This window comes from Trichoplax adhaerens, genomic scaffold, assembly GCF_000150275.1.
Source record: "Trichoplax adhaerens TRIADscaffold_19 genomic scaffold, whole genome shotgun sequence".
In the NCBI taxonomy this organism is placed as follows: domain Eukaryota; kingdom Metazoa; phylum Placozoa; class Uniplacotomia; order Trichoplacea; family Trichoplacidae; genus Trichoplax; species Trichoplax adhaerens.
This window is the reverse complement of record NW_002060961.1, coordinates 220,394-240,203: the sequence shown is the minus strand read 5'-3', so window position 1 is coordinate 240,203 and position 19,810 is coordinate 220,394. Positions and strand designations below refer to the sequence as shown.

The 19,810-nt window shown below is 35.3% G+C and overlaps 5 protein-coding genes across 5 annotated transcripts in view; 2 read left to right on the top strand and 3 right to left on the bottom strand.

The window, feature by feature from the left end:
- Window positions 1-1,220: 1,220 nt before the first annotated feature.
- Window positions 1,221-3,932, top strand: TRIADDRAFT_38343 (expressed hypothetical protein; the record flags this gene model as incomplete). The annotated part of the gene is made up of 5 exons (XM_002116947.1): window positions 1,221-1,394; window positions 2,823-2,918; window positions 3,345-3,408; window positions 3,617-3,677; window positions 3,833-3,932. 5 exons carry the CDS (start codon window positions 1,221-1,223, stop codon window positions 3,930-3,932), a joined length of 495 nt encoding a protein of 164 aa, XP_002116983.1.
- A 1,216-nt stretch (window positions 3,933-5,148) lies between these two features.
- TRIADDRAFT_60950 (uncharacterized protein) lies at window positions 5,149-8,157 on the bottom strand (the record flags this gene model as incomplete). The annotated part of the gene is made up of 12 exons (XM_002116886.1): window positions 5,149-5,199; window positions 5,341-5,410; window positions 5,570-5,614; window positions 5,761-5,791; window positions 6,263-6,362; window positions 6,431-6,526; window positions 6,649-6,822; window positions 6,958-7,023; window positions 7,225-7,317; window positions 7,480-7,535; window positions 7,765-7,836; window positions 8,094-8,157. The coding sequence occupies 12 exons, from the start codon at window positions 8,155-8,157 to the stop codon at window positions 5,149-5,151; spliced, it is 918 nt and encodes a 305-aa protein (XP_002116922.1).
- Window positions 8,158-12,275: 4,118 nt separating this feature from the next.
- Window positions 12,276-12,464, bottom strand: TRIADDRAFT_9023 (uncharacterized protein; the record flags this gene model as incomplete). Its single annotated transcript, XM_002116885.1, has 1 exon — window positions 12,276-12,464. A coding segment is annotated over one exon (189 nt), but the record flags the coding sequence as incomplete, so codon positions are not given.
- A 2,305-nt stretch (window positions 12,465-14,769) lies between these two features.
- Window positions 14,770-17,417, top strand: TRIADDRAFT_60948 (uncharacterized protein; the record flags this gene model as incomplete). Its single annotated transcript, XM_002116946.1, has 10 exons — window positions 14,770-14,812; window positions 15,095-15,186; window positions 15,862-15,979; window positions 16,168-16,260; window positions 16,439-16,463; window positions 16,598-16,670; window positions 16,808-16,888; window positions 16,970-17,041; window positions 17,190-17,234; window positions 17,361-17,417. The coding sequence occupies 10 exons, from the start codon at window positions 14,770-14,772 to the stop codon at window positions 17,415-17,417; spliced, it is 699 nt and encodes a 232-aa protein (XP_002116982.1).
- A 1,700-nt stretch (window positions 17,418-19,117) lies between these two features.
- TRIADDRAFT_60947 (uncharacterized protein) overlaps window positions 19,118-19,810 on the bottom strand; it is a gene marked incomplete at both ends in the record, with an annotated part of 2,131 nt that continues 1,438 nt past the window's right edge. Inside the window, 2 exons of the mRNA XM_002116884.1 lie at window positions 19,118-19,173; window positions 19,461-19,749. Coding sequence (XP_002116920.1) covers window positions 19,118-19,173; window positions 19,461-19,749 — 345 coding nt within the window. The remainder of the gene's footprint in view (window positions 19,174-19,460; window positions 19,750-19,810) is intronic.

Below are 19,810 nucleotides of genomic sequence, written 5' to 3'. Positions count from 1 at the left end.
TCTCCTAGCAATAGGTACTTATTTAATGTTGTATCTTTTTTTTAGAAGGCTTCAAATGGAAGGTAATGGCGAAATTACAGAATTTTAGGGCGTTGAGGGTACAATGAAAGTGGCGCTTGCAATGAATGATAGTCGATACAAGACGACCATATTAACTCAATTTGGATTGCACGAATTGACAGTTATGCCGTTGGAGTTGAATAATTATAATGCACAGGCTATGTTGCAGTGTATCACAATTTTGGCAGCATTTCATTTCTTCACTGGAGTATATTGAGATGATATAGCAATACTTAATCAGTCATGAACTACCATGGATTACTCCATGCTACCGTAGTATTTAGTAGCTTATGGAATTGTCAGTATAGAGTTTTATTTACTCGTGTGCACTTTACTACTATATCGTATTGTAATTCATCCATTTCAGTGGTAAAAGGAAGAAAGTATTGTGACGATACTGTCGTAGCAACATCGTAAGGCAACTTGGTTTAATCGATATTGTATATTTTAAGCGCAACACCGCAGCCTGGAGAAGCGGCACGAATTCGCAATTTTAAAGCATTGGAAAAACTACCCTGTACTGTACACTGTACTTCGGTAGTTATTTCAAATTAGGAGGATATTTACAGAATTGTAGTTTTAAAAGTGGATCGATTTGTCCCTTCATCTATCTGTATGTAGAGAATTTTGGGCAAATTTTTGCAGCTTTACTACAATTTATTTTGCCTAATAGCACTCTACTCTACCTACAGTAGAACTGGCTCCTATCGTACAGTGTACAATACATACTGTACAGTATAGTACACTAAGTACAGTACCTGGTTGTACTGTAGGCACGTCACCGCTGGCTGGTATGAGTGTACTACTGTACTGTACTGTAGAGTACAGTAGTAGTGTACAGATGACATTTTCCGTCTCCAGTACTTTATACTGTAGCGTTCAACACCGTGGTCTGGTTGTGCTGCAAAAAATGACACCGCCAAAACATGCTCGGGGTGTGAGATGACGTTGCGGTCGAGTTGACACGTCTAGTGAGTTTCAAATGCACTTCTGTGCTGTCCCCTGCCCACGAGTGCCCAGCCATGATAACGACATTGTACTGTACCAGTGTACTGTAGAGTAGACTGATTACCTCACCGGTTGCCCGTATAGTGAGTGAATGATAATCATCATCAAAGCTTCAAGATCGTCTTTTCCCAACTGCTTCACTGCTAGCCATCATGTCCGACACTGAAGATCATTCTGACATTGGAACTCATCGATTGAACGCTCCAAAGCAAACATTAGAAGATGCTTACGCGGAGCCCGATAACTGCCTAGAGATCGACGTCATCAATCCTGAAACCCATGACTTGGGTAAAAAGCGCTTCACCGATTACGAAGTCAAGATGAAGGTTCGTGCACGATCGATCGATCGACGAGGGGTGACGGGTGAATGATAATCAATACGTCAATGGCTGAGAGTCAATCGACACGACACTCACTCGCTCGCTCGCTTGACTCTGCATAGACTAAGTGGAAGAACTAATTGGATTTATTCAATCCCGCGATAGTTTGCCATTTTAATGCATTTCTTGCTCTGCAGAACGGAATCAATTTAATGAAATTGTGCTGTAGAAAAGTAGACGAGTCAAGCTGAAAAATGTTCTCTTCGCTTTCTGTTACAGTATCATGTAGTTTTCACCCACATGGAAAATCATCACCGTCGATACAGTTAGTTAGTCATGACGGTTGAATTCCACTTTGTTTCAATTAGACCACCACTTTACCTACAGTTTTCATGGCCAATCATGAATTCCATTGAAAGCTAGGATAACTGTCTAGAATTGGCTGTTTTTCAATTAGTTTTGGTACATGGTTATGCTTAAAATTGACACACCACAATTATTTTAGAAATGTCGATCGATAAGAGCACTCTCAAGATAATTTCTTGAACCGATTCTATGTTACAATTTGGAAGCGCTTACGCTTAATATCAGTATAGAGGGACAAAATTGAAAATAGGTCAACAGTCATGGACAGCAAGATACAATCGTTACTGTGCTCGTTCGCCATCAATCACTCAAGATGTTTCCAATAGACATCAAGTTCAACTGAAAATAAACTGTAGTCGATTCAATAACCACACTATAGTAAAGGCGGGGCTAATTTGAAAGATACTAGTGGATTAAAACCGGAATACACTTTTGATACAATTTTTCCTTCCAGTTGAATTGATTTTAGTTCGGTTTATCTCAAGTTCAAATGCCTTCCCATAGGCAGGCTACAATAACGAATATACTCGTATACTGAGTAAACGAGGACCAATTACAACAACGGGTTACAACAACTTTCTGCTGAACATTTGAGAGTAATCGATATATTGAAGTGAAAGTCAGCTACTAACTATTGGCTAAATTGGGTGCTCTGTTGCTGTGATTGAGCGGCCTTTATTGCCAATTTAATATTAATGCTCCTATTGAGATTACCCCCTTAACTCTACTTGGAGTGAGTTCATGGTCTAGAATGATAATGATGACGAATTAATTACATAATTGAAATGATGATGTTGTTTATCTTGAAAACGTAGATGAAATACTTTAATTAATGCAATGTTTTATTACTTGTGTCGTCGTTGAAGTGCATTGCTAGATAATATAAAAGTAAAGTAGTCTTTTTAAGTTAAGTACTAGTTCGATGATCTGTTGATTCAATTCTATATGACGCATATTTACCTTTTTCCACCACTCGGCTTGAATTCTGCTAGACGCGTGGTAGTGTATCTTTCTTTCTTTGGCAATTTCTAAAATATTATTTTCATCCTTTCTTTCTAACATCATTAGACCAATCTTCCAATATTTAAAAAGCGCGAAACATCGGTCAGACGACGCTATAGCGACTTCGAATGGCTAAAATCGGAGTTAGAAAGGACAAGCAAGGTACACAACATAGTATTAACTAACTTACAATTCAAAATAATCCTCTTTATACTTTAATATTGCATCTTATACGGTATCAGAGTTTCTTCTGCAAACTTTACAATAAGTCACAGTATAGTAAAGCCTCTGCTAGATATAAAAAGGATATCAATTACAATTTGCTCTAAATTGTAATTACTGTATTGGAAAGCTGGACGACTAACAATTCCACATAATGATCGCTAATACCATGACAGTAATTTACGGAAAATACTAGACATAAACTGGCCAAGTTATGATAGTGACTGCCAATTTCGTTATTTATATAGTCAAGCAGTACAATAAACGAGTAATACTACATTTCGCGTATTGTCAGTAATTTCGTTCGAAATTTTCAAAATATTTTAATAGCTTCTAATAATAATGTGGATTTGAATTAATTTTCAGATTGTAGTGCCTCCTTTACCTGGGAAAGCATTGAAAAGGCAATTGCCATTTCGATCTGACGATGGTAAATACTTAGCAAATGCATACAATATAACACGTAGTTCATAGATAGTTTTGACGCGGTATATAGTTAACTAATCAATTGGACGCAATATATTTTACAATAACTAAATTGATATTATTATTAGTTTATCACCCGTCTTAATGGTAATATTAATTGCAAACTATTTGGGGATTTCAATTTATTTACTTATGCCATATGAAATACACAGGTATATATGAAGAAGGTTTCATTGAGGAGCGCCGTTCTGGCCTTGAAGGATTCATTAATAAGTACGTTTTGTGGCTATAGATTTTCCTAACTTAAAATTATTCATATACAAATGTCCCGTCCTTTACTCTTAGTGACATCTTTTGGCATTATTGAAAATCTTCAACTATTAAGAAATCAAAGTGATGTTACTGTTTTTTTTTTTTCTTTCCTACAGGATCGCTGGACATCCATTGGCTCAAAATGAAAAGTGCTTGCACATGTTCTTATGTGATCCTATCCTCGATAAAAAATATGTTCCAGGAAAAATACGTTAATGAAATATTTTAATGAAATTTTTCTCATACACGTATAGAACTAAAATAATTCCTGGTTTTGATCTAAAACTGTTCATGGTAGCCTGTAGAGTTACTTAACCTTGGGGCGATATTTTAGTAGGAGTTTATCGCCCGATTATGAGTAGCTATGAAAAAGTACAGTAGTTATCTTCAACATGTCAATTCATGCCTACATAGGTAGTATAAGATTTATACAATCACTCTAGTTTCTCTAATTCAACTAAAATTTACGTTACTTCTTAGTGTAATGATAATGACAACATTATTACAAATTTCGCGTTCTTATCTTATATTGAAGTATCATTTAGCTATGAGTTATATCAGGTTTATCGTGCAATTTAAGTAGAAACTGTAGTGCCGATATCGTAATTTTAAGAAAAAAATTAGCCTCTTGTACACAAACTTGACCAATTACTGGTAAATACCTAGAGATATCGATTCAGATCCATCCTTAAGCCGTCATAATGTAAATTGAACGGTAAATGAAATAAACCGTTATTCTTCGATTTAAAGTGTATTGGTATAATTTAACTGAAATACATGTTTTATAGAAAGATTCATTGAGCATGATGTTGGAGTTTTTATAATGATAGTTTTAAACTGGCTTCTAATTTAAAGTTGTTTGGCGTCTACAGCTAGCCGGTTCTTATTCGTAGTGAATTCGTATGGCCTATTAATTAACGGTAGTCCAGTACTTTTGGTACAGTGATACAACTACGGTATGCTGTACAGACTAGATTGTAGGTTAGAATTGATTTTGTCTCTATTGTAATATTAGTACACCTTTAACGAAGTTTCAGCAGACTTATTTCGCTAAAATACTTGCATGCAATATAATACAGTACAGGAATGATGTAGATTTAGTGTCCGCATCTTCAAAGGAATCAAGCGATGAAATTTCTCAATATTTGATTCACGAATTCTGACCTATAAAGCTTACGATTTCATTTACTAAATCAAATCTTTATTGATAGCATCACCGTTGGTGAGATAGTGTAGTGAAAAGGCGAGAAGATACTGTTGCAGATCAATACAAATGGGCAATGAAGCAACCTGATGGCTAACACATGCATTCAGGAGATACAGTCTTCCATTCAACTAGGTTATAGAATTTATGCGGATAACATATATATAAATTATATTTTATGTTACATGAAATTAAACATAAAATCTAAATCCGGAGAAAGCTGCGAGGCTACCATAAGGCGTTCTCACTTTTTGTCGCGCGAGCAAGTGCCAACAGCTCCTATGTTTTGCGAAACATTGAGTTAATAAACTATTGGTACTTACTATTGACATATGCAATTTATGATAGTGATGTAGAGTGCCATATACGTTTTATATACACAAATACAGTAATACAGGAGAGTCAGATTATTGTACATACTGCCATCCGAGACTTTTCTTTTTCTTGATAACCTTTAACTTTCTCTACGGCTTCATGGTATCGTCTAACCCTAGCGTACGAGATATATTAAAGAATGAAGCTGTAGAACATCGAAATACTTAAAATGTAAATTATAACTAGATTATACGAGATCATTTCTCCTAAATGTGATATATTCGCTAGTTATACTATGAGTGCAAAGGAGAGTAACTATCTTTATCCTGTTTACCTTCTTTCCTCTCGTTTTCGCTTATTTCTCTCGATGTCAGGCCCGCTATTACGTAAAAGTACAGTATGCTTTAAAAGGAAGTCCATTCCACTGTTTCAAGCATTGCAATCATACTCGTACGGGTAAACCCTTAGCAAGCAGTACATTATACTGTACAAACATGTACTGATAATAAGTAAACAAAATCTAACCTTGAGCCCATTAAAAATGATTCCGACACCCCTAATTGTACATAATCAAAGATTAGTACGTAACTTCTACGGTATTGTTACGAATTAGTAACTAAAAAATATCATTGTAGTAGCAAATGGTTTGACATGAAATCTTTTATAAGAATCTGCTAGATACTTTACAAATACAGATTTCTAACGTCGTTTAATACTCTATCGTACGTTCTTTATTTCATATACTAGTAATTCAGATTGCAAAACTCATTCTTAAAATCTGATAACATTAGAGGCAACATGGTTGCCTGCTGAAATTTGTTGCCCGTAAAAACATAGATTCTCTGGTGAATAAATTTTTGACGGGACAACTTTATAGAGAATTTGCTCGATAATGTTAATTTCAAATATCTAGAGATTATCGGTCAAGTCCACTACATAATTAAATTATTAAAGTGAATGATCATTACCGTTATAAATGTACTTTTAGTTGCTAATGGAAAGCTATATTCAATATAAGATCGCTAACCTGGGCTAACATCTCTATGTCGCCTAGTTTCCGATCTCGCCTTCCTTTTTTCTATTACGGCTTCTCTTCCAGTAGCTTTTGGCAATAATTCGTCTAAAACCTAAATAATATTTACTAAATAAATTTAAATGTACGACCGGATTATTAGATATTCAGAAGCAATGTTACCATTTTGTCATGCTCCTTAGCATTTTTAGATCTTTTTTTATTGAAGTAGTTTTCGTACTCGTTCCATTCTTCTTTATCAGCTTGTGATGCTGTAGACTAAGAAATCCATTATAATGGTTATAATTTATTATGCAATATAAAAGGTAATGAAAGTACTATCATTACAAGGTCGTAATACAGCATAGTTAAAAGCAATTTTCTCGGTATAATAAACATACTATTCTAGGGCCAGCAGCTGGTCCTTGAATTGGCTTGATCGATTCTGCGTCGCCAACATGTTTAGGATGTGTTTTATTATCGCCTAGTTGTAACTCTACACCTTTACCTTTAGTCCAACTACCAACTTTATCTTTCACAGATCCTAATTTGATATCATCAATATCAGATGCGAACTATAGTGTAAGAATAAATATCCGTTACAAGAACTGTTGAATCTGCATTTATACTGGGTAGCAGAAGAGCGTCAGTATATTGATAACCAGCCTACTTTACTATTAAAATAAAATAAATGCTAGAGTATTATCTACCTTCCATTTGTAGCCCGTCCTAGCTTCACGTTCTATAGTGGATGGTTGAATTCCATTATAATATTTCTAAATAAAGACCAAATAAATTGTATTTATTATCAAAGTATACATGTACAGTAGCACAATACTGCACACTTGTTACTTTATAAAGTTTCAAAAAAGCGCTTTCCATATTTGAACCATGCATAGGTCCATTTTAGAATCGTATATAGTGGTGTAACAAAAATTTGTATGGAATAGCGGTATAAATTTGAATACTATGTTAACCTCATTTAATTTTCCTTTATTCCATTTCTTACAAAACTTTTTAAACATTTTCTTTGCCTTGCTACTAGAATAACTGTCAAAATGGGCGCCATACTTAAAAAGTATTAAAGAAATTCAGTTAGATCTTAAAAAATCAAAGGATTCATCGTTTTTATCGTTGCTGATATCGTAGTATTCGGTACCAATGTGATAACCAATGATATCAAAGTGTAATACAAGTGCTTTATGCACTACCATAACTTTTCACATATTTACTTTCTCAATTAACCATGTCCGAAATTCGGAGTTTTTATTGTAAAAATCGTCAGGACCTATGGCCAAGAGATTCATTCTCAAATGAGTGAGGTTATTGCACTAATAAGAATACAATATACCTATCCTAAGTGTTATGCTAAGTAGACTAAATAGAATATGTTTTTTATACAAGTCAGATGCATTATAAAAGTTTAAGTGTCGCATCGATGTGAAGTGCTGACTATATTGAAAAGGCAAGACGTTTGCTACTCAATTTGTTTGATATAAAAATTATCATTAGGATACCTATATCTTTGACATTTCTGCGATCGCTTTCTTGTTTCTTTTTATGCTTTTTATGATGGCTGCTTGAATGCTCTGTTCAGAATGAGAATATGATGGAATCAAGGGTGAAAATATTGATTTTATAGATCAGTATGTGTAGTTTACTGACAGTTTTGTACGCTATTGTGCATACATTAAATGAGTTGATCCAGGTACGGTATATGAATATTGCTATAGCAATTCTTCAAACATTCACTTTATGTGAAACCTTCACATCAAAAGCATCGACTAGTACTTTCTTAAAATTGTTTACATTATGGATTTTTTCTATAATATATGATAATACATACTTTCGCCATCGGAAGAACTGATCGAATCGCTACTTTCCCTCTTTCTTTTATTCCTAGTAGCCATTGAAGGATAAGAGCACATAGGATAAGATTTTTCCGACAGTTGATAGTATAATTACTATTATCCATGTCATAATACTGCCAGATATGAAGATATTCGCTGTATAGCAATAACTGCATTGTGTGACAGATTTTTAATAGCATTTGCTTGACATAATAAACATTGGATTAACTAACAAATGTATATGACATATATATATATATATACATAACATATATACAGTATCGTGATGGATTACTGGTAACTTTCTAGTTGGCATGTGCTTATCTTTTATCTATCGAGGAGGTCATTATCCCTTCACAAATCAATCACCATTTCTTCAGTAACATTTTATATACAGTACAAGGCGATTGAGGACATTTAAATAGTCTAACTACCGTATAGAGTGGCATGATATCGTGATATAACATGATAAGGACGAAAAGTAAGCCGTTGAAGTTGATCAAGCTATCTCCGGCAATACACTATATAGGAAGTATGTCCGATTTGAATGCAGCAACAGATACTATTTAGCCTTGCAAAATCGATTCAATAAAGGACTAAGTAAATCAATCTTAATAGATGCAAACCATTTGGATGGCATGTTTAAACGATTCAATCCCATGCATCCATCGTCAATTGAATTACAAATGATTTGGAGTAAATTGCTTACTAAATTGTGAAGTTACTGTAGCTTAACACTAGCATAGAAACACTAGTCTCCTATGCTCTACTGTAGACTGAGTCAGTGGAGGGGTGTACGAGTACATGGCAGAGACATATACCGTCTAGAAAGATTAATATTGATGCATTCATTTCCTAATTGATTTCAATGATACTCATCTTGACTTACTTTTTAGACATTGCTTTTCTATTCTACTTTATTTACAGACAGTCGTCAATTTGCAAGTTTCAAATAAATTTATAAGCAACCCCTGATGCCCATTGCACAGGATACGGCTGCACTTGTTTACTCTGAAATGTTGCCTAGTCATCGGACTATGAATACTTGAACAGTACTGAGTAGTATAGTATAGTGTAGGGGACGGTTTCAGTTGTGGAGTGTTGTTGAAATGACCAAGCCAATACGACGCGTTGACCAATCAATTGTTCACGTGATCTCGATCATAAACTTGATTGGTGTACTGTAGGGTACGGTTCCAGTGGTGGAGTGCAGTTAAAATGACCAAGGAAATACAGTAGTCAGTTTCGACGATTTGACTGATCAATAGTACACGTGATCTCGATCATAAACTTGATTGGTGTACTGTAGGGTACGGTTCCAGTGGTGGAGTGCAGTTAAAATGACCAAGGAAATACAGTAGTCAGTTTCGACGATTTGACTGATCAATAGTTCACGTGATCTCGATCCTAAATTTGATTGGTGTAGCTTGAAAATGACCAAAGAAATACTGTACACTGTACAGTGTACAGTACAGTAGTCCGTTTCCACGATTTGACCGATCAATAGTTCACGTGATCTCGATCATAAACTTGATTGGTACAAGCACAGTGTACAGTATGTTACACTGTAATCCTACAGTACAGTGTACTGTAGAAAAGAGGAGTCTAACCCTAGCCCCTGGGATGACCACCGGCAAATTTTGATTTCGTCCTTTTCCCTCATAGCTCGATAAATACCCGATGATCAAAGCGAAATTAGTCGGATAATCCTACGTAAGTCAATTCTAGCAATTGGGCCGATTGACCACAACAGGACGACTGTATTGCTCACAACAAAATAAACTTGAAATGTTTACTACCGACCAAAGTCGCTAAGCACGTTATTAGCAGGAATTGGACATTTATTACAGTATGATAAGATGAATGATAATTATTGGAAGTTATATACTTACTGTACAGTACTGTAAACAATGCTGTCTACTGGAAGCGTTTACTCGTGCTGGAGATGATGGGGATTATAATCAATCACTTTCGAATTCCTGCTAATAATTACAAAATTATATACGCATATTACTAGTTGATCCCTCGTTCGTGATACTTCGCGTGCTATGCTTGCACCTTTTACTTTACGTTATCACGGTCGCTTGACATATTCGTTTCGACTTTTTACCTCAAATACATTGACAGCATTTGTAATGTATAACGGAAACACTGGTTCTGCCGATCATCGTCCACTTTCATATGCATGGTATCTACCTGCTCAGTCAGACGCTCATTCTAACTCTATACCGGCAGTTTTACAAAGTTACTACTCGTCAATACGTCGAAATAAGGCCTTGAATGGCGTTAAATCAGAGTTAAGTCGAGTGTTCGGTTTGTCCTCCCCGATATCTACTTACTGTACGACTCTAAATACTGACGATCTCCTATCATCAGGGGAGCAATAACTACATTAGACTCTCTTAGACAAAACTAAATCCAAAACTTTATTGAAAAAAAAGTCAATTTCCGTAAATATTAATTAATTATAAGTATTGAGATAATATTATAAAACTATGCATTTATCTTTAAAAGAATGTATAACGCCATAAATAACGGTATTTTGGACAAATAGCAAGTTTGTTATCGGACGAAAATAAGCTAAGCATTAGTTAATAAAAGTCACTTTGTGACAAGCGTAAAATCGAGAATAAAATCATAAGTATGCTTGATTCTGTACGTAATAGCATAGAAATTGAAATATTCGCAGCAATCGCTCAGCTTTAGCGTGTGTACCAGTTTAGGAACTGAATTGCAAGATAATGTAATATACTACACGTAAATACTTGATTGAATGCTTGGCGAATACTCTGTAATCAGTATCATTGCGTACTATAATAATAGTTATTAAATACTAGTAGATCCTCACTCATTATACTTTGCGTCCTATACTGTACTTTTACTTTTTACTTCACTATACAATTTATCACTGATTGACAATTAATCAGATCAATTTACAGCATGAGCGATGGTACACCAGATACAGTACCAGTAGTTTACAAAAGATGGAAGCTTTCATTCGGTACGTTAATTACATTGCATATTTACAATATACTTCTGATGCTCAAGGCAACTGCTATAGTTTCTATAAATGCAAAGATTGATGTTTTACTTCTCTGATAAGTTCAGTTTCTTATCTTTTAAATATACGTACATTGTCCGTTTGCAGTAACGATGAAAAACTACCTGAGCTAGAATATAGCTTATTTATACGGTCCGCTCTGTAGAAATGTGTTAGTATAAACTACCGTGAAATTTTAGTTGACTAAATTTAGTAAAACCAACGTTCTTAGATGGTGACTATGAATCACTGGTTATGATGTGCTACAGGAATTGATTAGTACAAGCTCTTGTAATGTAGTCTAGTCTTGTGGCTGTAATTCTGACTAATAGTAGGAAGATCGTAGAAGTTAGTCAGTAGATGTCCACACATCGATAATTATATAATTGATTATATTATTTTTGCAGGATAATTGACCAAGGCTAGCAGCAGGCGAAGTGTAGGGAAGCTCGGCAAATTATTCAATAAAATCAGTTCTCTAGTTTTACCTAACTAAAATAGTCATCGGCTTACAAAGTACAGTACTGTGAATATGTAGAAGTTGACCTTTAAGTTATGTTATCATAAAGCTGGTTGGTGACAGGAAAGTAAAAGTCAGAAGATGAAATGAAATTTTCCATTCATTGGTATCTTGCGTAATATTGATTGGAATGTCAACTTGTCTTTCTGTACTGTATAGTGTTAACAGTACAACAGTCATGACTCTAATAATAGCAGGAATCCGAGTCTTCAACTTGTAAAATACTGTACATATCTGTGTAGGCTAGGTCAAGGTTACTGAGGAATCACTTTTCAAAGTGATAAACTACTGTAGTTTGTCAAGTCAGCAAATCATTGGTAATTTTTCATCCAATCTGATTCAACTGATACGGGTCAATATAGGAGCCAAAATTAGAATTAGTAGCATAACCGTCCAAATTGATCTCCGATGTTCCCTCGTTTCAGCTGCAACTTGATTCATTCGATCCGTAGCTTCTTTTGCCGCATGTGGCGATTGATCGTTTCTTTTCAACGTATAAGCGCTAGCATAGTCAGCTCGACGAGATCGATCAAACCGACTACTAGAATGCATGGTTGGTCGAGGATTGTTTTTTGAACGTGTAGAATGTGCCGGATACCCATGTTCTACCATCATACTTCTGTCATACTTTCGACGCAATTCGACAGAAGCTAAAACTGAATACGCCTCAGTAATTTCAGTAAATTTATTATGATCTACCAGGCTACTACCGATTACGTCAGGGTGATATTTCTTGCAAAGGCGATAATAAGAAGCTTTGATCTCAGCTTGAGTTGCGCTCGGCGATATACCAAGCACGTAATAGTAATTTGGACGATTGGCTTTAATTATTTCTGTTGAATATAATCGTTGAAGAGAAATGCGGCATATTGAAGCTACATTGGATTTGTACGTACCACTTTTTGTTAAGGGTCCCCTTAAACCATTCACAACAGCAAGAATAGCCGAGGAGATGCGAGTTCGATAGACTATTTTATCCATTTTATTTCCCCAATTTTGTCAGACCTGGTCGTATGGTCGCAACCCGTGCTACAGTACCATGCTGCAACAGTACAGTACAGTACAGTACAGTACTGTACTGAAAAGAAAGACGGACGGAAAGCTGCCTTGAATGGAAAAGAACGTAGAGGATTTTATCAATTTTCTGGTCATTCAAGTGTACTGTACAGTGTACAGTACTGTACGCTATCGTCCAAAACGTACAGTACAGTACAGTGTACAGTGTAGCGAGTGGCACAAAACCAGCCGCTACTGTACACTGTACACTGTACAGTACAGTACAATAGTTCATTTCAATTTTGCATTAATACAAATACAGTACAGTAGAGTACTGTACGGTCAGGTACGGTTCGGTACACTGCTACTGTATTCTTGGTGCACACTCACTGCGCAGGGTTGCGCCTCGTTGTGCCCATAATTAGAGTCATTTTAGTCTACATATATAAACCGATTGGCTCGCTTTTATGAACCATCGTCCTTGTCGAGGGTGCGTTGATGATTCTATGATCGCAAGTGAGGATCATTTCGCTGACACCCACATACGACATTTAACGTGAACTTTTTCATTTAAGAGGTTCCAATTTTTGGAAAATTTAACCCAAGTGTCTCTATCAAGGCACGATCTTGTCATAAATGGCGATAGTGCGATGAAAGCTTTCTTCAACTTCTTTCGTCTCTCACGCTCCCCTATCCAGCTATGGATCTAGTTCATTTACGCCTCTACTCTACGTACTGTACTGTACAGTACAGCACGGTAATTGCAAAACTTGAATTCAATCATATTCATTATCGGTCAACGTTCCAACTTGCCCATGCAGTACTGCAGTTGTTTTTCCACCAAAATGTCAACAGCGATACTGTACAGTAATTGCAAAATTGGAATTCAATCATAATTATAATAATTATCGGTCAACGTTCCAGCTTGCCCATGCAGTGCTGAAGTAATTTTTCCACCAAAATGTCAATAGCGATGCTGTACAGTGTACAGTACTGTAATTGCAAAAATTTGAATTCAATCATAATCATAATAATTATCGGTCAACGTTCCAACTTGCCCATGCAGTACTGCAGTAATTTTCCTCTTTCCACCAAAATGTCAATAGCGATGCTGTACTGTACATACTGTAATTGCAAAATTTAAATTCAATCATAATAATTATCGGTCAACGTTCCAACCTGCCCATGCAGTGCTGAAGTAATTTTTCCACCAAAATGTCAATAGCGATGCTGTACAGTGTACAGTACTGTAATTGCAAAAATTTAAATTCAATCATAATCATAATAATTATCGGTCAACGTTCCAACTTGCCCATGCAGCACTGCAGTTGTTTTTCCACCAAAATGTCAACAGCGATACTGTACAGTACAGTAATTGCAAAATTGGAATTCAATCATAATCATAATAATTATCGGTCAACGTTCCAACTTGCCCATGCAGTGCTGAAGTAATTTTTCCACCAAAATGTCAATAGCGATGCTGTACAGTACTGTAATTGCAAAAATTTGAATTCAATCATATTCATTATCGGTCAACGTTCCAACTTGCCCATGCAGTACTGCAGTTGTTTTTCCACCAAAATGTCAACAGCGATACTGTACAGTAATTGCAAAAATTGGAATTCAATCATAATCATAATAATTATCGGTCAGCGTTCCAACTTGCCCATGCAGTGCTGCAGTAATTTTCCTCTTTCCACCAAAATGTCAATAGCGATGCTGTACTGTACATACTATAATTGCAAAATTTAAATTCAATCATAATAATTATCGGTCAACGTTCCAACTTGCCCATGCAGTACTGCAGTAGTTTTTCCACCAAAATGTCAATAGCGATAATGCTCTCCCTCTTTTCCGTATTGATTGATGCCAGCGATTAGCATTGTGGTCTTGAGGGATTGCAGATACACCTGTCGAAGGTTTGGTTCTATGCTCCAGTCTCTAGTACTGTTAATACTGTACTCGATTACTGCTGTACAGCACTGTATATCGTACTGTATACTGCAGTACTGTACTCTACTCTACATAAGCGTTAGCAGCTCGTCTTCAAATTTCATTCTATTGGCTTTCGATTGAGAAAAAAAGCAAAGCGTAGAAGTGATGCCACCACTGCAAGATGGATGTTGATAAAGTTCGAATTTTAGTCTTGGGTGATTCCGGTCAGAACTTGATGCTACACAATAGGAATGATAGGATTAGATGGTCTAGACGACCACTTAAAATAATGACTAATACGAAGTAGTTGTAGCCATTGATCGAATAAAAGACAAGATAAAATAGTGTTATTGAAACATACAGTACAATGAAGTAACTTGCTAATGGACACAGTCATTTTGACTTTGAATTGTTGACCATCAAGTCTATTCTAAAGATCCATGGTCAACATGATCGGTGCTCAAACTATTCAACATTCACAATAATTGTCTTATTTCTATCTCTAGGAGTGGGGAAAACGACCTTGATACATCTACTTTGCCATCAAGAATTTTTGTCCAATCCGTATTGGACTATTGGTTGCTCTATTCATGTAAAGGTGAGACAAAGTGGATCTCCATTACCTGTCGTTGAACCCATCTATTTTCACTTGTAGTATAAAAGTGAGTGCAAATCATATGCAATATATCTGCTAGCACAAGTGTACCAATAACTCTACCTTCAATGTCGATTACAATATGAAATATTTTGCAAGATGAAAATTCGTCGGAATGGAATGGTACTGTTAAGTTACTGTAGCGGGAATGCCAGTGTGCAGTAGATAATAACATACAGTATCTCCTATCAGCTCTAGTGCCAACTCCAGTTTGCTTGAAATATTTTACGACATCACTTCATCCAATTAAATACATTAAAATCAAATCTACAAACACGATAGAATCGTATGCAGATGGGTATAACCCACTTCGTAGGAAAGCCTATTTGAAGATAGGGTCCGCCAATCTAATGATGATGATCGAGCTTTATTCTTTGTCAATCGAGATGATACAAAACTGCATCGAACGACAGGACACATATTGCCTCTTTTCGGGCTTATTGTTCTAATAAAAAAAGTCTTCATTTTATCGTCATATTTGGTGTGTTGCTTTTGTAGTTGTTACGGTAATTGCAATATCGATCGATTGCATGCTTAAATCATGACAGAATAACTTGTTCATGCCTTGACGCAGGACTAAAAAGTTTTACGTGTCAAATGTTATCTCCTACACACTAGGTTCACGAGTATGGCGATAATAGACATGGGAATAAACCGTATTTCCTTGAACTGTTTGATGTCGGTGGATCATCGAGTCATGCCGCTAGTAGAGGGATATTCTATAACGTTATTCATGGTAAGCGGCTGGTTGCGCTGATTTACTTTACAATTTGAAACGTCAAACTGTCTGTGAAGACATTCATATACACTTGTCTTTATTTTATCAATAACGGACAAGTAATTACCGATTTCTCGATATCATACTAGCCCTACATTTTAGCGGACATCTTAATGGAGTATTCAACAACAATTGTCTATTTTTAGGTATCATTCTCGTGCATGACTTATCCAATCGAAAATCATTAATGAACTTAAGAAAATGGCTACAAGAAGCTCTTGGAAGTCGAGAATCTGCAGGTAAAATAACCAGCACTACAAATTTTGCGCTCTTGAGGTACAATTGCTCTAACCGAAAAGACAGTACACTAACTTGTCGGTCAAAATTATGAATCAATCCTGCTTAGCAGGGATAGTTGTCATGGCGTATAGTTTTTACAATTGATGTAATCATTTAATGTATTTCATGTAATTCTAGGCATGAAAAGTCCTATCAAAGAAGGGTAAAAAATATCATCAAGATTCAATTTTTTTCTGACTATTTATTTTATGTTCATTGCAATATTCAATGATGCATCGTCTTATTAAACCGAGAATATCGCTTATATCCAACAATATATATATACTTATTCGCCAGCCCAAAAGAATACGATCCTGAACAGTTTGCTGGTACTAGTAATGTCCCGATTTTACTAGTGGGCACGAAATTAGTAAGTACTTTTCAAAGTACACAACTTCTTTACTACTGTAGTATCATGCCTTTCAATATCTCTGCTCGCCAATTTGAAGTTTTAGGGAAAGTTCCGTCGTAATGATAGTGCGACTGATTATATGTTGTTATAATTAGAATCAGGTAGCATCTAATAAGGAGATGTCAAGATCGAAACCCGGATTAGCATCGGAATTTGGAGCAGAATCGATTAACTTGGTTAGTTTTCGTCTTATTACAGGTATACTGTAGCTTTCATGGACGCTGTCAGTAACCATTGTTACGTATGTCTCTTTACAGGATTGTAGCCAGGTGAAGGGTTTCCTATCCGATCGCAAGATCCAGGGCAAACTAAAGTCTTACTTCGACAAGGTACTGTACAGATGGATGGTTATTTTAAGTTGATTAGTTTTACGAGGGACTTCTAGGATTTTCTCTTAAAATGTCCCCAATTTGACCATATTGTTGCTGCTGGCCTTACTTACGTACATGAAATTATGGTAATGAATGATTACTGTAGGTAATAGATAAATGCTACCAAGGCAATCCAAGATCCACTAGTCAGGTAATACATAAAAGTTATCGTAGAATTTAGCTTTATGTCGCGTCGTAGCACAGGATTTGGAAGTCGCTTGAGCTTACTTCGCTATCGTTAATCTATTTTGTGTACTTGTCTGTGACATTTTGACAGCTATACCACGAAACCTTATCTCTAAATTACTCAAAAATTCCAGACAGGCATTATTGATAGACGCTTCCGCTTATCTTCACTCTCCATGGGAAATCATTAAATTAATCTCAAGGTATCCGTACAATGGTACTTTAAAGCAAATCCAAATTAATAACTTTTATTCTGTGATGTTTAACGTCATATGGACTAAATCTATATCTGAACTACTGAACTGGATACAAATTTTGGTATTGACTTACAAACATTTGAGTTGATGAAGCAATAAGTATAAAAATTACACGTACAAATCTCCGAATTTTCAAGGAAGAAAATGCATATAAATAGATTTTCTTTTAACTTCGCGTTAATTAAGGCATGTTAAATTATAGCCATAGTATTGTAAAATCTACCTACGAAGAGATAAATTGTACATTGAGAAAGACCCTAAGGTTAGATTGAAATGGCTGTAGTTAGCAAGTACTGACTTCGATTTAGACGTGTATAGAAAACAGTTTTAGAATAATAGGCACATACATGGTAATGTGGATAAGAATCAATTGTTAGGATGGTAATATGTCCGCTCTATTTGATTATGACCTTGATACGTTTCTGAAGCTTTGTAAATTATAGACCGTTCCTGTATAAATACCACTTGATGAAGATAATAGTATCAGTAACTTGTTCCAATCATGATTTACTGATCTCAATCTACTTCCTACATTGACATCTATACTGATAATCACTTATTTCATAGAGAATGAAGGGGTACGCGCTGGCTCCAATATTTTCTCATGTATTGTATACGTGTACCGTTTATATTCATACAGTTAGATATCCAATATATAATTAACTGATCACGATTCAAAGACTTATATATTGTTAGCATCTTCTACTAGTCAGATGCTTAAACCAATGTCAAAGATGTAATGCAACAAAGAAATTTTAACATTATTTAGATATATGATAATGTATAAATCATTTTATGCTATACTCGGTATCAGACATAATAAATGATTCGAAAAATTCTTGTACAGATTCCTTTTGTTTTTTATTATAGTCATTCTCAACAACAACAAAAAATAAATAAATTGTCAACTTATAGTGGCAGTGATTTTTGCCTCTTTAATTTATACCTCTAATTGCTCGAAGAGTATAATTATAATACTGCATCAAGAATACTTTTTGGTCTTCTGATATTAGATCAGTACCGAAGTAGGCTGAGATAACGATAACAATGTATAATTTATGGAGTCAGTTTCTATGCGTATACTGTATAGGAACAGGTCGATTTCTTTTACTCTTTATCACTTCGCATAGTAATGCTGCTGTACGAAATAATCGAATATCTTTCACAGCTATAGCTACTATTTTACGCAGGACTGCTTTACTACGTAATGGTCATCGTAAGGAATAAGGGATAATACGGATATAGTGGAAATTATCAGACCTACATTTCTTTTCTTCGTAAACCCTGATGTGAGCAAATTATTTCTAAGCAATAGCAGTATAGTTAATCTTTATTAATACTATACTGCACGGGTCATAGTATATACTTACTTATACAGTATTTATATATGCGAGCGTACAGTAAATATGATGCTGTAATAGCTCGCCCTATTAGGTTAGGTTCTAGTTTAACATGGACTGTTATACTTTGTTACACCAATACAGCACGCACTCCAGTTGACCGTATCATCATGTACTTACTAATTTATTAGACATCCGTACAACTTAATATCAGCATCAATATGACTTTACGTCACTTCCCTACAGATACATCAACGTATTGCTTCTTTTGGTATACAAATCATATTTGTGCTTCTCTTAAAGTAGACTGTAAGAAATTGATTTTATGGAAGCATTTACATTTTATATTATTAATAGAATGTCTTACAAAATCCGTTATTTTTAAATATTTCTAGCAAGTTGTAGCTCGTAATTGATATATTAATTTTAGTATAGTGTAATAAATTAGCAAAGCAAGTGTCGTTGTAAATTTTACAATTTAGAGGTTTAATGGCTAAATCTCGAGGACATTGTTTCCATTCTGAATATCATAAATTGTTCGCTTATATATGTAATCTAACCCATTTTAGCTTTTTTTTGTGTTAATACTCTTACTATCATTATCAGTCAATTTTCTATCAATAATCAGCAAGCTGAGACAGACGATTGCAGGTATAAATTCGACTGGATTATATCGTAAAGCTCCCAAAGTGTATATAGCAGCAACCATTGTTACCGTCAAAGCGGACCTGCAGATAGTTCGTAAGGATCCTGAACTAAAAATGAGAAGCGAGCCACAAATAACTTCTAATATTCCAGTTAATTGCATATAGCGTTTTGCTCCAATTGTGAATCCAATATATTTCAGCGGAAAAACGGAAGCAAATTTAATAAATTCCTGACTCTAAAAATAAGTATTTAGAAGATTTATTATACAAGCGTTATAGATATACTACTGTATACCT